General features: G+C 46.7%; 1 protein-coding gene across 1 annotated transcript in view; it reads left to right on the top strand.

The window, feature by feature from the left end:
* LOC140395959 (cadherin-related family member 3-like) overlaps positions 1-25843 on the top strand; it is an 80317-nt gene that overhangs the window by 38219 nt on the left and 16255 nt on the right. The window contains exons 5-11 of the mRNA XM_072483986.1: positions 2382-2479; positions 2574-2678; positions 4188-4336; positions 11182-11371; positions 14999-15164; positions 16281-16383; positions 24512-24610. Coding sequence (XP_072340087.1) covers positions 2382-2479; positions 2574-2678; positions 4188-4336; positions 11182-11371; positions 14999-15164; positions 16281-16383; positions 24512-24610 — 910 coding nt within the window. The remainder of the gene's footprint in view (positions 1-2381; positions 2480-2573; positions 2679-4187; positions 4337-11181; positions 11372-14998; positions 15165-16280; positions 16384-24511; positions 24611-25843) is intronic.

The raw sequence follows: 25843 nt of genomic DNA, 5'->3' as shown, positions 1-25843 counted from the left end.
CTGACTCCACACAGACAATTACCCAAGGCCGGAATTGAATCCCGGTCCCTGGAGCTGTGAGGCAGCAGTGCTAACCACTGTGCCACCGTGCCGTTAGCCAAGGACCTATCTACCTCTGCCATAAAAATATCTATTGATCCTGCCTCCACCGATCTCTGGGGAAGAGAGTTCCAAAAATTCACAACCCTCAGAAAAACCTCCTCCTCAAGTCCATCTTAAATGGACGACCCCTTATTCTGTCCCCTAGTTCTCATCTCTCCCACAAGGGAAAACATCCTTTCAGCAACCAGCCCCCTCAGGATTTCATATGTTTCACTCAGATCACCTCTCATTCTTCTAAACTCCAATGGATACAGGGCCAGGTTGCCCAAACTTTCCTTGTAAAATAACCCCCCCCCCCCCAATCCCACGTGTCAGTCAAATGAACCTCCTCTGAACTGCTTCTAACAAATTTATATTCTTTCTTAAATACGGAGACCACAAAGAAAAAATGAAAAAAACAATTTTACTTAGAGCTTCCATTTCACTGAGGAGGCTTCAGGCCAATCTACATCTAACAACCTGCTCTCAGAACTCTGCACACATTTTGACAGCTAATACAAATTACACCACAGCAGCTGAGCTAATCCGCAAAATTCCAAAACAATCAACAACATTCTAAAAAAGAAGTAAATTTTCCCTACCTCCCAATAATAGAACCTTTAAAAAAAATCCAGATTCCTATCTTTGCCCTGGGCCTTATCCTATCTGCACACAAAATCTTATTGAAATCCATCCAGCAGTTTTGTGATACATTGTATTCAGGCAAAGAGGCAAACAAATAGAGATGAAAACCTAACTAAAAGTAGCAATTTGCATTTTTCTCCTTTTTTTTGAAAGGTGGGGTTACATGTTGGGGTATTGATGTAGCAGTGCCTGCACCCCAGATTACCCCACCTGTGTGACAATCTTTTTACTTGCAAGATTACACTGCAACTGTAGGTGGAGCGTGGAGAAAGGGGCATCACATTCAGAGCTGACCTTGCCCTTATCAAGCTTTCCTTGCATGCTCTTTTTCCTAGTAGGGATTGCTGGATAATGAAGGGAAGGAACCCGCTCTGCAGACTAGAACACTGCCCTAATTGTATCACTGTCAATCCAGTTGAGATCAGCCAATTTAGCACAAAGCCTGTATTCTCTCCCTGGTCTCTGAGACCCGGGACCGCACTGCAAGTGCTTTTGCCCCTGCTGGGGTAGGGGAGTTACATAATTAAATGTTTATCAAAACAAGTCACTAAACATCAAGCCAATCTCAAAGGCAGAGGTTCACATCAAAATAGGCTTGACTGGATACTTTGTGAAAATTTTCTGTAGGAACCAATTGTCAACAAAGCAACTTCCTATTTTTATTTTAAAGGATTATTTGAGGTAATATTACCATTAGGTTTTTGTGACTTAAAAGAAGGATGAAATGCAAAATATACTCACAAGTGAACATTATTAAAGTATTAGCCTTCTATTTTTCTGGAATAAAAGATGGGTATCTGTTGCAAATTCATTTTTTTCTTGTCTATTTTCAAATTTAAAATGCTAACTTGTCATGTGTAAATCCAGTAACTGAAGTATTGGAACAGTCAGCAACATTGACATATAGCAATGGCTATATGAAAGTGATAATTGTCATACAATAAATACAACGCAGTTCAGAAAAGGTCAGCAGCACGGTAGCACAGTGGCTAGCACTGCCGCCTCACAGCGCCAGGGTCCCGGGTTCAATTTTGACCTTGGGTGACTGTGTTGCGTTTGTGAGTTTTCCCCGTGTTTGCAGGTTTGCAGCCCAAAGGTGTGCAGGTTAGATGGATTGGCCATGCTAAATTGCCCCTTAGTGTCTAAAAATGGAAGGTTAGATGGGATTATGGGGATGCAGTGGGTTGTTTCTTCGGAGGGTCAGTGCAGATTTGATGGGCCGAATGGCGTCCTTCTGCACTGTAGGAATTCTATGATTCTAAATGATGCTGCTACACATTGGAAGTGGTATTGTGCACCTTCAGAGACTTGTGGCTTGGCAGGTCCTTGATTAGTCTCTAGGATTATTTTCTGAAGCGTTTTGTACAGCTCGTCACATTCTTCATGCTTTTTCAATGCCCAGTTTCACTAAACATTTGGGATACTTCAGCTTCTGGAACCCAGTCAGTGGCTCCTGCTTGGTCCCACGAGGGCTGCTTCAGTGGTATTGCTAGGCCAGAGCCCCCTACATAATACTAAGTGTGAATGTGTGCAAGAAGGAGTGAAAATAAGTGTAAGAGAGATTTCAAACATCGCCTCTTTACATTGTTCGAAAAGAAATGTAGGACACACTGGCTCATTGCAGAAGGTCACTAAGTGCCTTGGCTTTATTTCAGTTTTCAGTGAACTCTTCCATGGTTACTATGAATTCCAATGGGAAAACTGGAGCAATTCTTGCAGCAAAAACATTTGATTATGAGAAAGATTTTCACAGGTATACTTATTTTCCTTTCTCTTTCAAAATGATTTCATTGTTAATTCATTCGCCATTGAATGCATGCAATACTGATTTATATATTCTGTCACAGCTTCAATGTGTTAGTGACAGTGAAGGATGCAAAAGGCAATAGCGTCTCTGGGATTGTGGTGGTTAACTTAATTAACGCGAATGACAACCGACCTGTCTTTAAGCAGTAAGTATAGAAATATTATTTTTTCCTTCGATCTCAGGTGAATGCCAAGATTCACTGAAGACCTATTGTCAAGGCAGATGCAGCTGTAGAAAGAGGTCAATGAAAATAAAAAGGTTAAAAGCTACGACCCTAGTCCGATAATAAAACAAGAAGATGGTGGATATGCACAGAAGGCAGTCCAGAGAAGGTTCACTAGGCTGATCCCGGGTATGGAGGGATTTTTCTCCTGAGGAGAGGTTGTAGGTTGGGCCTGTACTCATTGGAGTTTAGAAGAATGAGAGGTGACCTTATTGAGACATATAGGATTTACGGGAGGGGTGGGGGGGGCATGGCAGGGTAGATGCCGAGAGGTTGCTTCCCCCTGTGGGAGAGTCTAGGGCCAGAGGGCATAATCTCAGAGTAATGGGGTCGCCTATTTAAGACAGAGATGAGGTGGAATTTCCTCTCTCAGAGGGTAGTGAATGTGTGGAATTCTTTACCGTAGAGAGCTGTAGAGGTTGGGTCATCAAATATGTTCAAGGCTGAGATAGATCTTTCGTCAGTAAGGGAATCAAGGGTCGTGGGGATAAAGCGGGAAAGAAGAGTTGAGAATTATCATATCATTGAATGGTAGAGCAGACTCAATGGGCTGAACGGCCTACTTCTATTCCTAGGTCTTATGGTCACAGGTCAATTAGTGATGATGAAAAGGGGATGCTAACTAGTCCTAACCGATAAGTTCTGATGAAGGGAGAAACTTTAGAACATTAATTACTGTGAAAAGCCCCTAGTCGCCACATTCCGGCGCCTGTTCGGGGAGGCTGGTACGGGAATTGAACCGTGCTGCTGGCCTGCCTTGGTCTGCTTTAAAAGCCAGCGATTTAGCCCAGTGTGCTAAACCAGTCCACTTTTATTAATGTCAGCTTTTGATTTCCAGATTTCTGAAAAGATACTGAAATAAAATTCTTCAGCCTCCATAATGGGATTTAGGTTCATGTGCTCTTAATTATTCATCCTGCAGTACCATCACCACTCCATCATACCTCATTTACAACTTCTTCTTTGATTATGAAAAATTACTTCAGAAAATGTATGGTTTCATGTTTACCTTTGGTTACAACTTCAGGCAATTAGATTCACTGGTTTTGCTGCTACTATTACTATTTTGGACAAAGTAGATAGGGGAAAACCGTTCCAGTTTGTAAAAGAATCAAGAATAAGAGGGCACAGGTTTAAAGTGATTTGGAAAACAAGCAAATGTGATGTGAGAAAACCTTTTTCACACAGCGAGTGGTTTGGGTCCGGAATGCACTGCTTGAAAAAGTGTGTTGGAGGCAGATTCAATTGAGGATTATTTGAATTGAAACAATGTGCAGGGGTTCAGGGAAAAGGCAGGTGAATGGCACTAAATCAGGAGCCAGTGCTGACACGCTGGGCTGAATGGCCTCCTTCTACACCTTAACAATTCTGTGATGCTAAATTGGCACTCTGCGTGCCAGCTGCCGTTATATCCCTTGTTCTCTGTTCCAGAAATAAAACAACATTTGAAATAGCAGAAGAAAAGCCCCCAAGTTCAGTCATTGGAAAGGTTACAGCCTATGATTCTGATGACGATGGCGCATCAAGCAGCTTGATTTATGCTATGAGCTCTGTAAACCGATACATCACCATTAACTCGGGTATGTGAAATAAAAGTCAACCTTTAGCGATTACTTTAGCCTGGTATATTTTTTGTGTGTAATGAATACAAGTATTTAAATACATAATTTGTGTGCATGGCTTCCTTAATCATAGGCGACAGAAAGGTAAATCATATTCATGCCTAAATCAGTTTATCTTTTCTAAATTCCATCAAAGAATCTGTATGGATAACACTGGTACAGAGATTTAAGTGCATTTTACAATGTAAGACCTGTGTGATAAATGGGGCTTTATGATTCAGAAAAGGTTTTTGCAAAATTTACGATGCTTCACGCGAGTATCAGTAGAATATTAGAAGGCTCACTATTATTTCTACTGTAGGTTACTAAATGACACATTCAATTAAGATGTTCACATAATTCCAAATGCGACACAACAGATTGGCAAAAGGAAAAACAAATCGCCTGTCGAAAGAATCACTTACAATATGCAACACAGAAATCGGCTATTTGAACGAATGTTTCCTTTCTTCCTGAGCTGGTGTTTATACTAAATTTCCATTCCATCTGCCTCATCTTAGCCTTTCAGCACACAGAAAGTCCTCCTTAATGTTGTCCCGAACAATACCATTTCCCGCTAGCGTTCCTGTCGAACTAGGACCCTGGTTTCACATTGTGTTGCTGCTGTTTCACGTTAATGTTGCCATATGCCTGGACAATTCCACGTTAAGCCCTGTGGTGAGCCTGTGAGAACTGGGCAAGGTGGGGCAGGCAATCTTGGGAGGGGTTCAGGAGCCTCTGACAAACTGGGTGGAATTTTCCCACCCAGGTCTAAATCCCGTAGCAAGGGCAGGAATGGAGAGTTTCATGCTGGGGAACCCGGTGGGAAACCAAGCCATGTCCTTCAGACCCGACCTCCATAACTATGCACCCAGGGGTTTTGTACCATATTCCGTGGCAGGCCAGTCATGATGACGTGAGTGCCACCATCCTACCTGAGGGCCAAATTTAAAAGGCGCCCAATATCACTGACCCAATGTTGAAGAACGAAGATGAACCTCCTGAAAAATAAAATTCATCTCCAGGAACACTCTGTGGCTGGAAGATGGACCTCCTTGTGACACTGAACCAGGGAAATCCACCTGAAGATGTTCCCCCTACCCACTGCTGTGGTGTTCTGCATTCCAGGGTTCTGGCAGCCTCCAGAGCTCCAGAGACACACCGGGGCATTGTTCAGGTGAGTCCTGGGTTCAGCATGCCACATTGTTCCAGGTGTGTTCTGGACCAGCCTGTTTTCCCACTAACAGCGCAGAGAATCGGGCATGGGGGAGGGGAAGATTCCGGTCAGTCCATCAGTTTCATGCCAGCCTCTAGTTGGTTTCCCTATCTGCCATAACATGCACAGATGGAAGATCCCATGGGAAATTCACGCGGGCGTAAAACCAATTTCTGGACACCTATCGAATTCCCTCCTACACCCTCCATTGAACCCACTGGCGGATCCATAGGAGAACTCCGCCCACTGTCAATTGATTCCTGGAAAATACGACGTTATGCAGAACATTGTTAAGCAAGAATTTATTGTATCTTTCTAATCCTTTCTTTCCTCATGTACTCATTTAGTTTCCTTTTGAAAGTATCTAAACTCTCTGTTTTAACCACTTCCTGTAATAGCAAGTTCAATATTGTGACCACTCTGAATAAACAAACCTTTCCTCATTTTGTTATTGGATTCTTTAGTAACTATCTAATATTTATGGTCCAACAAGTGGAAGTATTCTCTTCACGTTTAAAATGAAGAAGGAATTGGACAGGGTGAAGACCTCTGTGGTGTTGGGTGCTCTGGTGCACAGATGAGCCAACACAGTTGTATGTGGTACAACTCTATTTTATTTTAACTCTTATAATACAGTTCGTTCTGGATACTCTGCACGTGCTGTCTCCCTGAGTGTGTCTGGTAGCAGGTCTGTCCTGGTCTTCCTCTCCAGCTAATACTGACCACCGGGGGTCGTGTCTGTGCTTTTATATCTTTCTGTCATTGGTTGTGGTGTTGTGTGTTCTGATTTGTCTGTTGGTGTGTCTATCATGATGTGTGTGTTTGAATATCATGACATCCCCCCTTTTTACAAAGATATGTGCCTACGTGGTTATAAATATAATCGTGTCGTGAGTGCATCTAAGAGTGTGTGCGTGTGTTGTGTACAGCGTGTGTATATGACGTAACTATTTACATGGGGCGATGTCGGGTGCGTCACACTAACAAGGTTGTACCATAACAAAACATGGATGCGAGAGAAAAAAAAAACTTGAACAGTGGTCCGGTCAGACGATATCTGGAACAATAAACAATAACAGGTTATAATACAGAAGTGTTTGACTTTTTGAACGTATGAACAGCGTTATAAGTCCAGTCTAATGGGTGACCGCCTCAAGAATGGGCTGGTCCTCAAGCCGGTTCAGCTGTGGAGATTTGGGGTCACACTGGTTCACCTTGGACTGTTGGAGGTGATGCTGTTGCCGAAGTCTCTACTTTACCATTTGTTGTACTTCGTGCAGTGCTTGGTTTTTCATTCGTGCAAATATAACATTCAACATCTTTGTTAGTGTTGCCTTGGCTGCGGTTTGGTTCTGGTGGCGATGGAAGGGGCATGATCCGTGGCATCTCCACGAAGTCATCCTTGGGAACCAGTGGAGGATCCGGCATGTGCGTACGGTTCAGTTGCGAGCGTGGAAGGCGGCGCAAAGCTCGCTGATTGCGCCTACGCACCAATCCATCCGCCCTGCATGCCAGGAACAAGGTGGAGTCTTTTTTCTTTTTATGTTTGTGGTGGACGGCATCTTGTAGCCGATGGGTCGTTGCCATCGAAGTAGCTCCATCACTAATATCATGCAAGGCGATGACTGTGCCAGATGTGGAAGTTGGCCGAGACCGTGCACGCTGGTTCCGGCCACCTGCTGTGCCGGAAGGGCGACTCCGCAGAGAAACGTCGAAGCATGTCGCCTTGGAGAGAGAATTGTTGCTCGCATCAACGTCTGGCGATGGCGCGAATTGGTGTGTCCATCTTGGACCGCCGGTGCTGGTTGCCACTGCTGACCCAGTGGGACTGCCACGCGATCCATTCCCTGTCGCCGTGGCATCCGCCGTCACCCTGAGCGTGCCATCACCGAGGCCGCGACACCACCCGTCCGGAGCAAGGTCTGGCGTGCGTGAATCAGAGTCGGCGCTTGGCTGCTCCCCATCTGGAGTCCGGTCTGCCTTCCGTCGATGCCCCCCGTCCGGAGTCCCAACAGGTTCACTGGAGGCAGCCGAGATTCCCTGAAGCTGCACTTCTGGAGTCGGAACATGCAGGAATGCACCAACCAGTGGAGAGGCTCGAGCCATCGAGGGTGGAAGCGGTGCGCCGCCACCGCAGTCGTCAGTGGTCCCACCGTGATCGTCGAGTGCCTTGGTACGCACTAGGCGAGGTCTGTCACCTTGCACCTTTTGCATGGGAAGTGGGATGCTGTCGTCACTCGTCTCACATCCCGTGGATAGATCCTCATTAGCAGCTTGCTGTTCACTAGGGTTGGGTAAATTGTCAGAGTTTTCATCTGGTGGTGCACACCATGTCGGTGGACTGTCATTGTCTTGCCGTTGTCCTTCATTTGGGCTTTTCTTCTTTGGAATTTTAAATCTTCCCCCAGACATTGCAGAACCTTGTATTACCCCCAAATTCTCCAATATGTATGGTCTCGAGTATAGGATCCAATGTTTCTATCGACATTGTACTATTTTCCAAAGAACATTCCGTTTCACTTTTCTTCTCAGGTACCTCATATGTGCCTTTGTCTAATGTACATGCCTTCATGGTCTCTGGGTCTGATTTTGCTGGGACTGGCATGGTCACAGTCTCTCTTTTACTGTTCTCAATTGCCCACATTATACTCCCCATACATAACTGCTTAATCACTGGGGTTAGTGTGGTACAATGGATAATCGGGTCAACCTTATCTGCATCTTCACCATTAGTGGAAAGCACACTTGGTTCACTTGAAACTGCTGTGGGTTTTAAATTCGTTATCTGGCTACTCGATGTCGGTGTCCTCAGGATTCTTGCTCCAATGTACTGCTCATTTATCAGTGGAGTGTGTATAGGTTCAATGCAATTAATGTTCCCCTCAAGGTTTGAAGAGTCATTACTGACTAACTGCTGGGCTCCGAAGTTGGGACTTTGCGGCGTTGTGTTGAAGGGAGACATTTGTCCCTGCTGTAGATATGATTCAGGTTGTGTTATTTCCATTACCTGAGGATCAATGTCTTGTCCATTTTTTCGATCCGTACTAAAACACTGGCAATTCTCAGTCTGCTCCTTGCAAGTTAAACATTCAATTAATTTCTTTAGCAAATCCTCAGCATCCTTCTGTGGCCGTGCAGCATTATTAATCTCTGTTCGGCTATAATGATCCTGAAGGTCAGCGCATAAACCTTTTTTCTTTGGGCTTGGACGAGGCGATTCCTTTGGCTTGTCTTCAGTTGGGCTTGAACAGTCTTCAGCGCTGTGCCCTTCATTGTAGCATGAGAGACCGTCATGGTCATGCTGCTGTGTAGTGGAGCATGGTAGGCTGTTATAGCCTTCTTGCTGTTCACGTGAGCATGGCAGACTTGCATCGTCTGCCGCTGGTTGGTCAGGAGAGGTTGCTAGACCCTCATGGTCTTGTTCCTGCAAGGACTGCACATTGGAGTCTTGCGTTGCTTCTATCGTGGAGGCTGTCCACGAGATCTCTGTGGAGGCTTGTGACACTGGAGTCACTTCTTGTTCGTGCAAGGACTGCGCTCTGGAGTCTTGCGTTTCTGCAATTGTGGAGTCTGTCCACGAGCTTGCTGTGGAGGCTTGTGACACTGGAGTCACTTCTGGTTCATGCGAGGACTGCGCTCTGGAGTCTTGCATGTCTTCTTTCATAGAGTCGGGAACGTTGAGCGGGACGTGGACCACGCTCTGTGTGGCAGCAGGGCGCTCTCCGTGTGCTTGTAGTGCTCCCTGTCTGTTAATGTCAGGCTGCAGCATCATCCGGTACTGATAAGTTGGGACGTCATATCTGCTGGATTGAAGATCCTCAAATCCAAAAAATGAATCCGCATCTGCGTCGGATTCAATGTGGGGGCCGCCAATGTGCAACACGAAAGGTTCGTCCGAGTCATAGTCGTATAGGACCACGGAGCTATCATTGGGCTCGCGAGGTCCGGAAACACTGTAAAGATCGTCATCGAAGTATTCGAGGTCGGAATCATCGGCTTGTGCGTAGGTAACTGCTTGTCGGAGGGTTCTTCGGAGGTCAAATTCATCTCCTGGGTCAATTTGCGGCAATGTGCTGTCATTCCAGGTGAGGGAAGGTTGTTTTACAGCTTTAACAGATTTTTGTTTTTTTGATTTGGGACGTTTCCCTTTTAAATTGGATTTGGGACGTTTCCCCTTTAAATTGGTGCAGTCTGGGGCCTCTGACATCCTGACGCTCGGTATGTAGCACGTAGGAAGCGACTGCGCATGCTCAGATCGCTGTTCCTTTAACGATGGCCGTTTTCTTGACTGCGCATGCGCAGCATCTCGCGCATGCGCAAACGAAACTTCCGGTTCTGCGCACTGCTCGCGCAACTGTGCTAGCGTGATACCTTTAGCAAGATGGCCGCCGACCTCGACCCAGCCCTCTCTCAGGCCCGGGATTTCGGCCTCTGGGAATTCGGGCTCCGGGATCCCAGCCACGAGGTGAGTACTGCCGCTTTTCTTACCTTTACTTGCCGATTGGATTGCGTTTTCTTCACAGTACTTGGAGAATTTGTCCAGGACTGCCTGGTAATCGTACCTTTGCTGCCTCCTGAAGAACCTGAACCTTGGGAATATTTCTCTTGCCCTTGCACCGGCGATGGTGAGGAGAAATTCAATTTTTTCGCTATCATCCAGGTCTTGGAGTTCAGCTGCCACCAGGAACAATTCGAACACTTGCCGGAATCGCCGCCAGTTTTCGCGGAGATCGCCGTAGCACTGGAGCGGCTGCGGAACCGGGAGCTCTATCATTTTGCCTGGGCACTGCTGGTTGTCTGTGTACACTGAGGTATGCCGGCAGGTGGTCGATCCACTCCTGTACCATGTGGTGTTGGGTGCTCTGGTGCACAGATGAGCCAACACAGTTGTATGTGGTACAACTCTATTTTATTTTAACTCTTATAATACAGTTCGTTCTGGATACTCTGCACGTGCTGTCTCCCTGAGTGTGTCTGGTAGCAGGTCTGTCCTGGTCTTCCTCTCCAGCTAATACTGACCACCGGGGGTCGTGTCTGTGCTTTTATATCTTTCTGTCATTGGTTGTGGTGTTGTGTGTTCTGATTTGCCTGTTGGTGTGTCTATCATGATGTGTGTGTTTGAATATCATGACAACCTCTATCAGGGCTTCTTCTAAAGAGAAGTTTCAACCTGTTCAATCTTGGATAGCTGTAATCACTCAGGTCTAGTACCATCCTTGTGAATCGGTTTTGCACTTTTGCCAATTCTTCTTGCTCCTTTTTACTCACCAGCCGAAAGGCAAAGTGTTTTCCGTTATCTCTTCTCTTTCCTTGTTAATTTTCATCCCAGTTTTCCTGAGCGGATTGACTACTTGCTGGAATGCATTTTCAAAGATAACAGCAGCCCTCCCGTAACCAACACGCTCACGCTTGAGTGACAACTGGCACTGGAATTAGGGTGGTGAATGGAGTCCCAGTTGTGTTTGATCCTGCCTTGACCTGGTGCTCCAAAGATTTCCAGCAGGGGTCACTATTACTAATTTTTACAATGCCTTATTCGCAAAAATATTTAGAAGTCTATAAAAGCAAAATCCTAACCTAAGTGCGGTCTGCTGGTTTTCTACTGTAGTTACAGGTGAGCTGATCGTATCGGCTATAATTGACAGAGACAATGGACCCTTCAGGAATGTTCCAACCCAAGAGTTGGAAGTTGTTGCTAAAGACAGCCTTTCTGGTGGGCATACGGCTTCGCTGACAGTAATCGTCATCATAAAAGACATCAATGATAACCAGCCCTTCTGTTTCCCGCATACACACAGGTGCCTTGTTAATCAACTATTTTGTTTCTGTAAAACCAAAACGATTCAACTAGGTGACGTTACATTCCATTGTACAATGGAGGACTGGCCATTTATCGGGGGAGATTTGTTGTGTGTGGTGTGTGGCAAGACTGGAATGGAATTCCAGCTAAATTGATGACTTTGACCTAAGATACCGAATGGAGTAGGCTTTTATTGAAGGGCGAGAAACAGAGGAGCACTGGTGTCAGCCTGGATTTGAATCACCTCCCTATCTGTGTGGCACAATAATAATAATCTTATTGTCACAAGTAGGCTACATTAACACTGCAATGATGTTACTGTGAAAATCCCCTCGTCGCCACATTCCGGCGCCTGTTCGGGTACACCGAGGGAAAATTCAAAATGTCCAATTCCCCTAACAAGCAGGTCTTTCGGGACTTGTGGGAGGAAACTGGAGCACCCGGAGGAAACCCACGCAGACACAGGGAGGACGTGACCCAAACCGGAAATCGAATCTGGGACCCTGGCGCTGTGAAGCAACAGTGCTAACCACTGTGCTACTGTGCCGTCCTTGTAGGAACACTGGAAAAGTGAAACAACACACACACTCCACACATTTAAAAAGTATTGCAGTCAGTTAAAAGTCCAAATTGAGCAGATTATTACATACTCAGGCTTGTTCTGTTCCTCTTTGCATGGCAGCTTGTGGTGCTGAGGATCTGAACACCTGCTGTGTTTGTGAAGGCAATTGAAATTATTCAGACTAAAACCACATAATACCTGAATGATGCTTCAAATCTCTCTGTATCCTTAGAAAATATGCATTTGCTGACAGCTTGTTTGGTCATGTTGGGTTTTGAAAATGGATAATACTCCAGCTTATATGCTCTCTTTTTGGTTTGACCAGTGTGCAGTTAATGCCTCGTTGAAGTTTCACCTGATCTCTAATGGCTAACTGCTTGTCAATGACACCCCTATTATCTAGAGCCTCAATAGCTTCCATTGGTAGCCAACCTGGCATAACATTCTTCTGGTTCTAAGGAAGTGGAGTTGTCTGTGGAGACAGCAGATGCATTAACTTCGTAAGAAATTAGAAAATAGTGGGCGGGATTCAACAGGGGAAAAAACAGTCCGCTTTTGGACACGTTTAGCGGGCTATTTCTCGATGGCTGCAGCTCCGAGAAACATTCTGATATTCAATGCCACTTTGCTGGCTTTTTTAAGCCTTTTTTTTAGCCCTTTCCACTCCCTCCAACCCTTTTTTTAGCCCCTTCCAGGCTACACTTTAGTCATTTCCTGTGCAGGAGGACTACTCACGGATCGGGATGCCATTTTTAAAGATGATCTTCCGACCCCCCCGCCCCCGTCAGTGATCCCACCAAGTCCTCTGAAACCCCCAATTTTCTAATCACCCGACTTACCAATTCTGGGGTCCTCGATCCCCCCACCTCTTAAGGGCACAGTACCCCAGGCCCGACCCCTGGCACAGCCACCCTGGCACCCAGACAATTTGGCACTGCCAGCCTGGCACCCCAGCAGTGTCCCTGCCAGCTTGGAAGTGGCACCCAGGTTGCCAGGCTGGCAGTGCCAAGGTTGCGGGTGCCGTGGGACTGCCAGGGTACCGCCCTGCCCAGAATCTAACCACCTGGGGGTCTCCAATGGCCTGGGAGACCTTTCCAGGTGCCATTACAATTGGCCCCCGTTTGTCTGGATCAGTCCTAAATGGCACCCTGTTGAGGCCTCGCTTGGAGGCTGTTTGTTTCTACCCAGTATCTTTACATTGCCACCATAAATACTGCCCAACATAATCCACCATTTTCAAGGGAATGGTGTACAATTCTGGAGGGAAGCAGTTACAGGATTTTGCCGTCACCCAGAGTCAGGCCTCAAATCTATATTAAATGACAGCCATAGCTCTTTCAATGGCTGCCCTGTGGCAGTTGGGTTGCATTTTCTGTCACAAGCTCTTTCTAGGCAACAAAAGATTATGTTAAATCAATTCTCACAGCCAGCAGAGGGCAGAACTGAAGGAAATGGGAGTTGTCAGATGGTTGTAGGGTTGGAGGGAGTGGAAAGGGCTAAAAAAAAGGCTTAAAAAACCCTGCAAAGTGGCATTGAATATCAGAATGTTTCTCGGAGCTGCAGCCATCGAGAAATAGCCCGCTAAACGTGTCCAAAAGCGGACTGTTTTTTTCCCCTGTTGAATCGCGCCCACTATTTTTTAATTTCTTACGAAGTTAATGCATCTGCTGTCTCCACAACTCCACTTCCTTAAAACCAGAAGAATGTTATGCCAGGTTGGCTACCAATGAAAGCTATTGAGGCTCTAGATAATAGGGGTGTCATTGACAAGCAGTTAGCCATTAGAGATCAGGTGAAACTTCAACGAGGCATTAACTGCACACTGGTTGGTCAAACCAAAAAGAGAGCATATAAGCTATGGAAATCAGAAGTGGTCGAGATCACGGAAGTATTTGAAAATAAGGATTGTCATGTTACTATGACGATATAATCCTTGGACTCATTTACTGTACAAGACCCAAGGCACCAATCACTCAGAAGGGAATGGGTAAACACATTGCAGATTCATTTAATAAGATGAGGCAAATGAGAGCAATCTTATATTGTTGTATAGCCCGGAGGCATTAGGAGCTGTGTCTGTGCTCTGCTCAAAGCAAAAACGAAACTAAGACTGGATCACATGACACATTTCCCTTCTAGTGATGTCATTCTGATATTCCTTAAAGGCACATTACAACAATTATGAGAATGTTAAAACTGAATCCTGAGTAGTCGAGGAGCCAACATAGGTCAGCAAGCCCAGAGATGAAGGGTGAAATAGACATGTAAGTTAGGATATGATCGAGGCCCTTTTACAGCTTATGAGTCTGGACTTTCCATCCCTTTATTCCCCACTCATGATTGGATAGTTACCAGGAGCATTGCTAATTTATTTTAACTTGCAGACCCTGGAGACTTCCAGCGTCCCAGACGGCTACATCTGCAGAAAGTGCACCAACTGGGACTCCTCACAGACTGTATGGTTCGGTTGGAGCAGCAGTTGGATGCACTTAGGAGCATGCAGGTGACGGAAAGCGTCATAGATAGCAGTTATATAGATGTGGTCACATCCAAGGTGCAGGCAGAGAGATGGTTGACCATCAAGATCACTGCTGCGGCACCATAAAGGTTGCTGTAGTCACAGTAGGCACACTCCTATATATGCTATAAATGAAAGCTCTGTTAATCCAAACGTGGAAGCAAAAATGTGCAGTAGTGAAATTTCAAACTTCACTTCTGGCGGTGAAACCTTGCTTCAATCAGTACTTTCCCAGGATTTCCATTCCACTGTGTACGGAGTTAACCCACACCTGTGAACTAGAGTATGTAATATGCTGTGAGAAAGCTGATGGCCCTTGTACGCCGGTGCCATTCCTGCAAGTCCCACTGATTAACATGCTCCATTTTGTGAGATACCTGCCTGGCCTCCATGTGTCTGGCCACACCTTGTCGTTAATGTAACCCGTAATGTTCAAAAACTATTCTTCAAAATTAATAACATAGCTATAAGAGAAGAGAATTCAGAAGGAACTCCTAATTGCGAGTTCTGTAAATGCACAACCGTTCATTTTGTCCTTTGCACAGCATTCAGGTACCAGAAAAGACTGAAACGGGTACAACGATTGTGACCATATCCTGTCGAGATAATGATGTGGATCTTGCAAACAGCCAGTTCACCACTTCACTCCAGCCTGGCCTCAGGACTAATGGAAGATTTGCTCTGAATGGGGAGAATAATAGTACTATTGTGGTATGAGAGTCTCACTATTCAGCCTACATATGAATAAATCATGCCAAATCTGCCAGTCTATCTACTTGTAAATAAGGAATTTATAGAAAAAACTGAACCTCCATTTTTAAAAAAATCTCCTATGACAACCAGGCAAAGCTTGCCCGGTGGTACACTAACAAAATCACTTGCCGTGTATGGAACTGCATCATGGTCCCCAGCACGCCTTGGGATTTTCTATGGTATGAAGGAGGGATGCTATATTTGGCATCAGTGTTCGCTGACTTGGGAAGGCATATGGTGTAGGGATTGCAGGGTGGGGGCGGGGTGGGGGGGGGGGGGGTGGGGGGGAGTTGCGGTAGGGCGTTGTGGGACAAAGTAGTGTGAAAATCAGCCAGAACATAAGGTGAAGATCTGATTGAACTTGTCAATTATAACCCCACCTCCCTTTGTAGTGTTCCTCACATATCATGGGCTATCTCAGCAAGGCACCCCTGGGGCTCTGGGCATCTGTGCAACTATACCTTGACAAAGAGAGAGAGAAAAAAACCCAATAGGAGTGAAAAAGCTTTAACCACAACTTTTGGTCTCCATTAATAAAGTTAATAGGAGAGATACATAGGGAAGGTAAGGGGACTTTTTGAGGTTCATTATCATCTTGTTGCAATGTTGACTACTATTCAAACTTCATACATAAATGCCGAGACACTTTCTTTTACTTGCTCAGCTAAGGCATAGTTACACAGTGGTCAGCACTATTGTCTCACAGCAGCAGCGACCCAGGTTCGATTCCCGGTTTGGGTGACTGTCTGTGTGGAGTTTGCACTTTACCTCCGTGTCTGCGTGGGTTTCCTCCGGGGGCTCCGGTTTCCTCCCACAGTCCAAAGATTTGCAGGTTAGGTGAATTGGTCGTGATAAAAGTGCTGCTTAGTGTCCAGGAATGTACAGGTTAGATAGGGTTACGAGGATCGAGTGAGCGTGGGTAGGGTGCTCTTTCAGAGGGTTGGTGCAGACTCAATGGGCCGCATAGCCTCCTGATGCACTCTAGGTATTCTGTGATTCTGTGATTCTACTCTATGATATTTCAGTGTGCTGAAGTCTCCATTACAATTAATACCCTCCATTCTGTTCTGATAGGTTATTGGAAACTTGAACTTTGAAGCTGCTACTAATCTTGAAGATAGTAATGTCTATGTGTTGACGGTAGTTGTCACAGATATTGCCCCCCCATATTACCAGGGTAAGTCAACCTTATAAGTTATGATGATTTGAAATGAACTTTCTGAAAGGGTGGTTAAAACAAATTGCCTTGTAATGAAACTTTAGAACATAATTACAATCAAATACTCTGGATGGCCATCACTTCCGGTGGCAGCTATGAAGGAGTAAGTCGCATATTTGGTGGCTTCCGCTCGAGTCGGACTTTTGGACCTTTTCCCCCGATTTTCTACTGGACTTTAACCATAAAAGTGAAGACAGGAAATTGTGCACTGAATTCCCACATCGGTGCATGGAGAGAAGGACTAGAAGTGCTCATAAAGGCAGAAACAGAAAGACAGAGAAGGCTTGGGCTGAAGCTGCAGCAGGAGACATCATGGCGGAGGACCGGACCTCTGGTTTGTCGACCCAGCGGTCAATGGAGCAGCTGATGCAAGTTATTCAGGAAGGCTTTGCTAAGCAGAAACAGGACTGCTTGGACCCGATAAAAGAGTCGATTGAGCGGCTGGAGCTTAGATTAGACGGCCAAGATCGGGCGATCCAGAAGGTGGAGAAGGCGCTGGCTGAGCAGGAGGAACATCAAACTGCGGTGGAGTTGGAGGTTGCGACGCTGAGAGAGACCAGCAGAAGAAGCTCCTGGAGAAGGTGGAGGACCTAGAGAATAGGTCCCGCCGGCACAACTTGAGAATCGTTGGGCTCCCGGAGCGGTCCGAAGGAGCAGACGTTGGGGCATACATCGCAGATATGTTTGAGAAGCTGCTGGGGGATGGGGCATTCTCACCACCCTTGGAGGTGGACAGGGCTCACAGAGCACTCGTGAGGAAGCCATGAATGGGAGACCCCCCGAGGGAAATGGTGGTGAGACTCCACAGGTACTTGGATAAGGAGCGCATTCTACAGTGGGCCAAGTAGACACGGAGCTGTAAGTGGGACAATACTATCCTGCGGGTCTACCAAGACCTGAGTGTGGAGGTGGCCAGGACAAGAGCAGGCTTCAACCAGATTAGGTCGATCCTTTTTAAGAAAAAGGTGACGTTCGGACTGTTGTACCTGGCCCGTCTCTGGGTCACGTACGGGGAACAGCACTTTTATTTTGAGTCGCCTGAGGACGCGCTGGACTTCGTGAAAAGGAAAGGACTGGCGGTGGACTTAGAACTTTTGAACTTGGCAGCAGCTTTCATGTTTTTTTCTCTGTTCTTTAAAAAAAAAGTTTCTCATATTTCGTTTTGTGGAAGCTGTTTGTAATGCCTTCTGTATTGATTTGGGACCAGTGGCAGAGCTGAGTGAGTAAAGGTTTTCAATTGCGCTGTTGGGGGATGGAGGTGTGCTTGTTTAGATTTTGTTTGTTTTTTCTGTCGGGCAATTGTGTGGGGATTGTTTGATGTTGGAGTATGTTTGTATGAGCGGGGGGGAGGGTGGGGAGGGAACAATAGATGGGAGACTATCCGGCGCCAGGGATGGGGACAAAAAGCTAGCTAGGTGGGCTAGCTCACAGAAGCGCAGTGGGTGGTGTGTATATGTTTATTAAAGGGGTTGGGGTACAGAGGGTTGTTACCGGGGGGGAGGGGGGAAATGTTCTGCTGATGAGGGAGGGACTTGGCCCAAGAGACAGAGAGGAGGTTGGGGGCGGAGGCTGCCTGAGGGCGGGCCGGAGGAGGCGCGGAGCATGGGCTGGAGGCGGGCCCAAAAAAGGGGATGGCTGACAGGCAAAGAGGGGGGGGGGGGCATTGAGCCCCCTAACTAGGCTGATCACCTGGAATATTCAAGGGTTAAATGGGCCGGTCAAGAGGGCACGTGTGTTCGCGATCTTAGGGGACTGAAGGCAGACGTGGTAATGTTGCAGGAGACGCACCTTAGATTAACTAACCAGATTAGATTAAGGAAAGGCTGGGTTAGTCAGGTCTTTCACTCAGGACTGGATTCAAAGACTAGAGGGGCCGCGATCCTGATCAATAAGCGGGCGGCGTTTGAGGTGTGTAGAATAGTTTCGGATGTGGGAGGTCGGTACATTATGGTCAGTGGGAAACTGATCGGGGTGCAGGTGGTATTAGTAAATGTGTATGCGCCAAATTGGGATGATGTGGAGTTTATAAAGAGGATGCTGTGGAAGATACCGGACTTGGACTCGCGCAGGTTGGTCATGGAAGGGGACCTCAGCACAGTTATTGACCCTCGCTTGGACCGGTCAAGCTCGAAAACGGGCAGGGTGCCAGAAATGGCAAAGGAACTAAAAGGGTTCATGGAGCAAATCGGGGGTGGGGGGGTGGGGGAGGGGGGGGGGGGGGGGAGGGGGGGGGGGAGTGGGGGGGGGGGGTGGACCTATGGAGATTTGGGCAGCCGAGGGTGAAGGACTTCTCCTTCTACTCACACGTGCATAAAGTGTACTCCCGGATCGATTTCTTCATTTTGAGCAGGGCCTTGCTGGCTGGGGTGCTGGACACGGGGTACTCGGCGATCACAATCTCAGACCATGCTCCACACTGGGTTGACCTGCAGGTTAGTAAAGACAGTAGCCAGCGCCCGCACTGGAGGTTAGATGTGGGACTTTTGGCTGACGAAGGAGTGTGCGAGCGGCTGAGGAAATGTATTCAGAGCTACCTGCAGGTCAATGACATGGGGGAACGTAGGGAAGTTGTTTCCATTAGCAGGGGAGACTAGGACCCGGGGCACAGCCTTAGAATAAAAGGGAGTCACTTTATAACAGAGATGAGGAGACATTTCTTCAGCCAGAGAGTGGTGGGTCTGTGGAATTCATTGCCACAGAGGGCGGTGGAAGCCGGGACGTTGAGTGTCTTTAAGACAGAAGTTGATAAATTCTTGATTTCTCGAGGAATTAAGGGCTATGGAGAGAGAGCGGATAAATGGAGTTGAAATCAGCCATAATTGAATGGTGGAGTGGACTCGGCTGGTGGAGGCCCTTCGGCTCCGGTTGGCATGGCGCCAAGCCCCTTTCCTGCCGGCCGGCGGGGTGCAAACCACTCCAGGGCCGGCCTAGCCCCTGAAGGTGTGGAGGATTCCGGTTGTTCACCGGGTTCACATGACTGTGGCCCGGATGAGCAGATTCTTTGGGGTGGAAGATAGGTGCGCAAAATGTGTGGGAGGGCCAGCGAACCATGTCCACATATTCTGGGCATGTCCGAAGCTTAGGGGATTTTGGCAGGGGTTTGCAGATGTCATGTCCACGGTGTTAAAAACAAGGGTGAGTCCAGAAGTGGCAATTTTCGGGGTGTCGGAGGACCCGGGAATCCAGGAGGAGAAAGAGGCAGACGTTCTGGCCTTTGCTTCCCTGGTAGCCCGGAGACGGATACTATTAGCTTGGAGGGACTCAAAGCCCCCGACGCCAGAGACCTGGCTATCGGACATGGCTAGCTTTCTCTGTTTGGAGAAAATCAAGTTCGCCTTGAGAGGGTCACTGTTAGGGTTCGCCCGGAGGTGGCAACCGTTCGTCGACTTCTTCGCGGAAAATTAATCGTCAGCAGAAGGGTTTGTTTAGCTTAGAGTAGGGGGTTAATAAAGGTGGGACCTGTAAGGGAGGGAGACGGCTTTTGCACTATGTTTATCATGTACATTGTTTATTGTGTTGTTGTTTTTATACCAAAAAATACCTCAATAAAATGTTTATTAAAAAAAAATACTCTGGATGGCATATTTATTTCTAAATAAGGAATTTATCTGACAACTATCCTTTGGCTTGGAACTAATCAGATAGGGCAATTAAGTTTATCATTCAACATTATTGGCAAAGAAAAGAAAAGATCCACTTTTGCGGATGGAAACTCTGGCTCAGTTTTCTGGTGCTATGAATGTCTGACTGACTCCAAAATGGCGTCCACAGCAGCCAAGTACATATCTAGTGTGAGAGACACCGAATGTTAATTTGGTAAAAGTGTCAGCACACACAGTGAACATCTGCTGGATGTGCAGAGCAGGCAGGTCATGGTCTCAGAGTTTAATGTGAGCTGCCATTTTGGAGCTTAATGCTCCAGCTGGTATTAAACATAGAACATACAGTGCAGAAGGAGGCCATTCGGCCCATCGAGTCTGCACCGACCCACTTAAGCCCTCGCTTCCACCCTAGCCCCATAACCCAATAACCCCTCCTAAACGTTTTGGTCACTAAGGGCAATTTATCATGGCCAATCCATCTAACCTGCACGTCTTTGGACTGTGGGAGGAAACCGGAGCACCCGGAGGAAACCCACGCAGACACGGGGAGAACGTGCAAACTCCGCACAGACAGTGACCCAGCGGGGAATCGAACCTGGGACCCTGACGCTGTGAAGCCACAGTGCTATCCACAGGGCTACGGTGCTGCCATATTATCTCATAACCACGCAGAAGGGAACATTCATTAAACAGCAGGAAGGTGCCCACCCTCTCCCCACAATCCCACCCTCCCCACAAGCCCTCCCGCCCCTTACCAGGGCTATAAAAAGGAATCAGCAACCACTTGCAGGTTAGTCACCAATTGATTTTTACTGGCTGCTGCTGTCATTGTAGAAGTGTTTTGTGGCTTCCAGAGTTTTAAAAAAAAATTTGCTAAAGTTCACAGGGAGCGGTGTGGCAGGTGCAAAAGGACTTGGTCCTGATGTCAAGAATTCTGCACAAATCACTTGCTCCCAGGGTGCAGTGATAGACATATCTTTGCAATAATGCATGACAGGGAGAATGAACAGAGAACAAGGTAGTGGGATCATTTGAGACCTCAGGGGATGGTTGGCCCTGGCCTTTTGCAAGTCACCCCAGATCCAGGTATAATGTCCCATGCTCAAGGTTCTGAGACATGGCCAGTGGCAAAACCACCAAATATTCAGATATGGCGTAAGAACTAGAACCTTGAAGGTCAACAGCTGTTTACAGACAGGGGATCTTTCAAGAGCAGGACATATGGTTCCTTAAACAGAGGTGAGGAATGGAACAGAAAATCTCCTTATGTACTATTTTCCCCAGTCATATTGCTCATGCAGTTGGAAATGGAAGCGTAGAACTGTGAGGTGTGGAAAATGAGCAGACTACCTACACTTAGGCAGGGCACTATGGCAACCTAGAGCAAGACAAGATGCTCGAAAGATGAGAAGGATGAGGGGGAAAAGGGGCCTCAGCAGGAGGCCATATTCTCCCAGAGAGAGCAATGCCCAACCCTGAACCTCAGTGAGGAACAGTGTATCAAACATTTCCCATTCAGTAAGGACGGGCGGAATTCCCCCACCTGGGACTAAGTCCTGTGGATGGGATGGGTACAGGGGGTGTTTTCTACTGTGGACACCAGTAGGAAACCACACCAAATCTTCCGGCCCCGACCTCATTAACTAAGCTTCTGGGAGTTTAGAGCTGTATTCTGTGATGGGGTGGGTTTGATTGTTTATGTCGCACTGTCATATCTGGGGCCATATTGAAAATGCGCCCGACATCACTGACCCACTCTTGAAGAAAACAGATGATCCTTGTGAAGAAAAAAGCTGATCCTGAAGAAAGAAGATGGCTCTCCAGGAACACTCTTGATGCTGGGAAATGGACCTCCTTGGTGACACTAAATCTGGAAGATCCCCCCCCCCCCTCTTCCCTGTAGATGCTCCCCCTACCCACTGCTGTGGTGTTCTGGAGTTCCTGATTACTGCCGGCCTCCATCCCGAACTCCGGAGGCAGCCTCAAGCATTGTTTAGGTAAGTACCAAGTTCTGAACTCCAAATTGTTCCAGGTGTGTTTTGGACACATGGAGAATCAGGCATGGGGAAAAGATTCCAGTAAGACCCACATCGGCATCCCATTCGTGGGATACAAATAAGTTTCATCCTGGCAGCCAGCAGGTTTCCTGGTTTGCCGCACGGACACCAGCGGACAATCCTTTGGGAAATTCATACCGGCCTAAAACCGACAACCTGTTATGCATTGAATTTGTCCAGGCTGCAGCAGGTGATATTTGAAATATTTCCCATTTTGCCATCAACTGTTGCATGAAGGAATTGAGTGAGAGCTAATCCAACAGGTCAGAATACAAACCTCTTGCCAGAGAGAAGCAGATGGAGCAAGATTTCCTTTTATTCGAATGTTGGATGTGGACATCAGTAATTGTCCTTTAGAAGGTGATGAGCCACTTTCGTGATCCATGTGGTGCAGGTACAACCACAGTGCTGTTAAGGAGAGAGTTCCAGGATTTGACCCAGCAACACTGGAGGAACAGCGATATATTTCCTAGTCAGGATGGTGATTGACTTGGAGGAGAACCTCCAAATGGTTGTATTCCCATGTAGTTGCTGTCCTTGTCCTTCCAGTTGGTAGAGATTGTGGGTTTGGAAGGTGCTGTTTAAGGAGCCTTGGTGAGTTGTTGTGGATGGTACGCATTGATGTCATTGTGCGTCGGTGGTGGGGGGGAGTGAATATTTAAGGTGATGGATGAGGTGCCAATCTAGCGGGCTGATTTGTTCTGCATGGAAACCAATGATCTTAAAAGGAAATTGGATGGACAGTGGAAGGAAATAGGAACTCCATTCTCCTGTCCAGCTCCTCCTCCAAGGTCTCGAGTGCACCAACCAGAAACCTTGGAGTCTCATGTTGTACCATTTTTCTGTATTTCGCAGGTCACACCCAGCTCCCCACAGAACTCCCATCGCCTGCTTCAGCCACAATGCACCTCTCCTATAAGAAATGCAAACTAGCTTTAAGCAGTGCGGGCTTGCTTTAACTGGTGTCTTGCTTTAATTGGATTGGATTGGATTGTTTATTGTCATGTGTACCGAGGTACAGTGAAAAGTATTTTTCTGCGAGCAGCTCAACAGATCATTAAGTACATGAGAAGAAAAGGGAATAAAAGAAAATACATAATAGGGTAACACAACATATACAATGTAACTATATAAGCACTGGCATCGGATGAAGCATACAGGGTGTAGTGTTAATGAAATCAGTCCATAAGAGGGTCATTTAGGAGTCTGGTGACAGTGGGGAAGAAGCTGTTTTTGAGTCTGTTCGTGCGTGTTCTCAGACTTCTGTATCTCCTGCCCGATGGAAGAAGTTGGAAAAGTGAGTAAGCCGGGTGGGAGGGATCTTTGATTATGCTGCCCGCTTTCCCCAGGCAGCGGGAGGTGTAGATGGATTCAATGGATGGGAGGCAGGTTCATGTGATGGACTGGGCGGTGTTCACGACTCTCTGAAGTTTCTTGCGGTCCTGGGCTGAGCAGTTGCCATACCAGGCTGTGATGCAGCCCGATAGGATGCTTTCTATGGTGCATCTGTAAAAGTTGGTAAGGGTTAATGTGGACATGCCGAATGTCCTTAGTTTCCTGAGGAAGTATAGGCGCTGTTGTGCTTTCTTGGTGGTAGCGTCGACGTAGGTGGACCAGGACAGATTTTTGGATATGTGCACCCCAAGGAATTTGAAATTGCTAACCATCTCCACCTCGGCCCAGTTGATGCTGACAGGGGTGTGTACAATACTTTGCTTCCTGAAGTCAATGACCAGCTCTTTAGTTTTGCTGGCATTGAGGGAGAGATTGTTGTCGCTGCACCATTCCACTAGGTTCTCTATCTCCCTCCTGTATTCGGACTCATCGTTATTCAAGATCCGGCCCACTATGGTCGTATCGTCAGCAAACTTGTAGATGGAGTTGGAACCAATTTTGCCATGCAGTCGTGTGTGTACAGATAGTAGAGTAGGGGGCTAAGTACGCAGCCTTGCGGGGCACCGGTGTTGAGGACTATTGTGGAGGAGGTGGTGTTGTTCATTCTTACTGATTGTGGTCTGTTGATCAGAAAATCGAGGATCCAGTTGCAGAGTGGGGAGCCAAGTCCTAGGTTTTGGAGCTTTGATATGAGTTAACAATCATGCAATTGGTATCCACTAATCAATAGTGCAGCTAGCAATGATTAGATATTAAAATCATTAGAACAGGGAGACAGCACTAAATAGGCAGCCAATGAGGCAGGATTATTAACACATTAAGATGCCCTTTTAGGTCCGGCTATCAGAGTTAGCCACCTAGATTTTAATTTTCTAGGTTTATTCCTCTTAAAAGCAAACATTACAGTAATAAAATTGAAAACCAGCAGTTTCTAATTTCACACTGAAACATTTGCATGCTTTATAAGAAATATTGCATCGGAAACGACTAATCGAATAGTTATTTCACAAATATCTGATTTATCTCACCTAGATACAGTAAACGTATATGTCACAGTCACGCCAGTAAATGAATTTCGTCCATCTTTCACCCAGATGTCGTATACTTTCAACATATCTGAATTCAGCAAAAGTAAGTAAACAGCCAATGACACTGAGTACACAACATCTCTTTATTTCTGGTTAAGGTGCATGAGAAATGTTTCTAACAGCTCGATGGTAAAATTTGATACACAACAAGTGGAAAATAGGTGTAAACTAATCAGGGCCTGAGGAAGGAGCAGGGTGTAAGCCACTTTCCTGCTTTAGATCCCTATTTATCTTATTGGTGGAAAGAAAATTAAAGTTTGGCACTATCAGACCATCCAGATTAATTGGAGTTTAGAAGGTTGAGGTGATCTTATTGAAACATCTAAGATCCTTACGGGACACAGGGTGGATGCTGAAAGGGTGTTTTCCCTTGTGGGAGAGACTAGAACTTGGGGACGCAGTTTTAAAATAAGGGCCGGATTTTGTAGCCCTAGTTCACTCCGCCACTTGAGAAGGGAGAATTTGGCACCCAGCCAGAACTCCATTCACTGCAGTGGGATTGGAGACTCCCACAGGTGGGAATGGATGGAGAATTCCGGACTAGGGGGTCTCCCATTTAAGATGGAGATAAGAAGAAATGGTTTCCCACAGGAACTCTCTTCCCGAGAGAGCGGTGGAGGCAGGGTCAATAATATTTTTAAGCAGAGGTAGATAGATTCTCGACTAATAAAGGAGTCAGAGGTTATCATGGGTTGAAGGAATGTGGAGCTGACGCCACACTCAGATCAGCTATGACCTTATTGAATGGCGGAGCAGGCTCAAGAGGCCGAATGGGCCATTCCTGCTCCTAATTCACATGTTCATTCGTATTCATTAAACACAAGGGGCGGGATGCTCCGTCCCGCCACGCCACATTTCTGCTTCACTCCGCTGACGGGATGCTCCGTTACGTCGGCCGGTCAATGGGGTTTCCCATTTTCGGGCAGCCGTCAGGAAACCCCCGGGCTGCCATTAAAACGGAGCATCCCAACGGCGGAGAATCCCGCCCAACATGTTTCAGACTTAAGCTGTGGAAGTTCTGATCTTCAGATAACATTCTGATGTCATAAAAGCGTCCCAAGTATATAGAAAATACTGTGCAGGTCTCAGCAAGGAGAAATTTATAGAAGGCTACAGAACATCGAAAATAGTGACTGTTTAATCTAAAAAAAAGAACTGGCATTGTGGTAGCGTGGCCCCTTTAAGGGACGAGCCCTCGCGGTCCACTTGTCTGGCTCCGGGCTTTATCGCGCAAGAGCCCGCAAACTCCAACCAATGGGGAAAAGGTGCGGGGCCT

Source organism: Scyliorhinus torazame, chromosome 19 (genome assembly GCF_047496885.1).
Source record: "Scyliorhinus torazame isolate Kashiwa2021f chromosome 19, sScyTor2.1, whole genome shotgun sequence".
In the NCBI taxonomy this organism is placed as follows: domain Eukaryota; kingdom Metazoa; phylum Chordata; class Chondrichthyes; order Carcharhiniformes; family Scyliorhinidae; genus Scyliorhinus; species Scyliorhinus torazame.
Note: the sequence above shows the minus strand (reverse complement) of the source record. Positions and strands in the feature narration are given on the sequence as shown.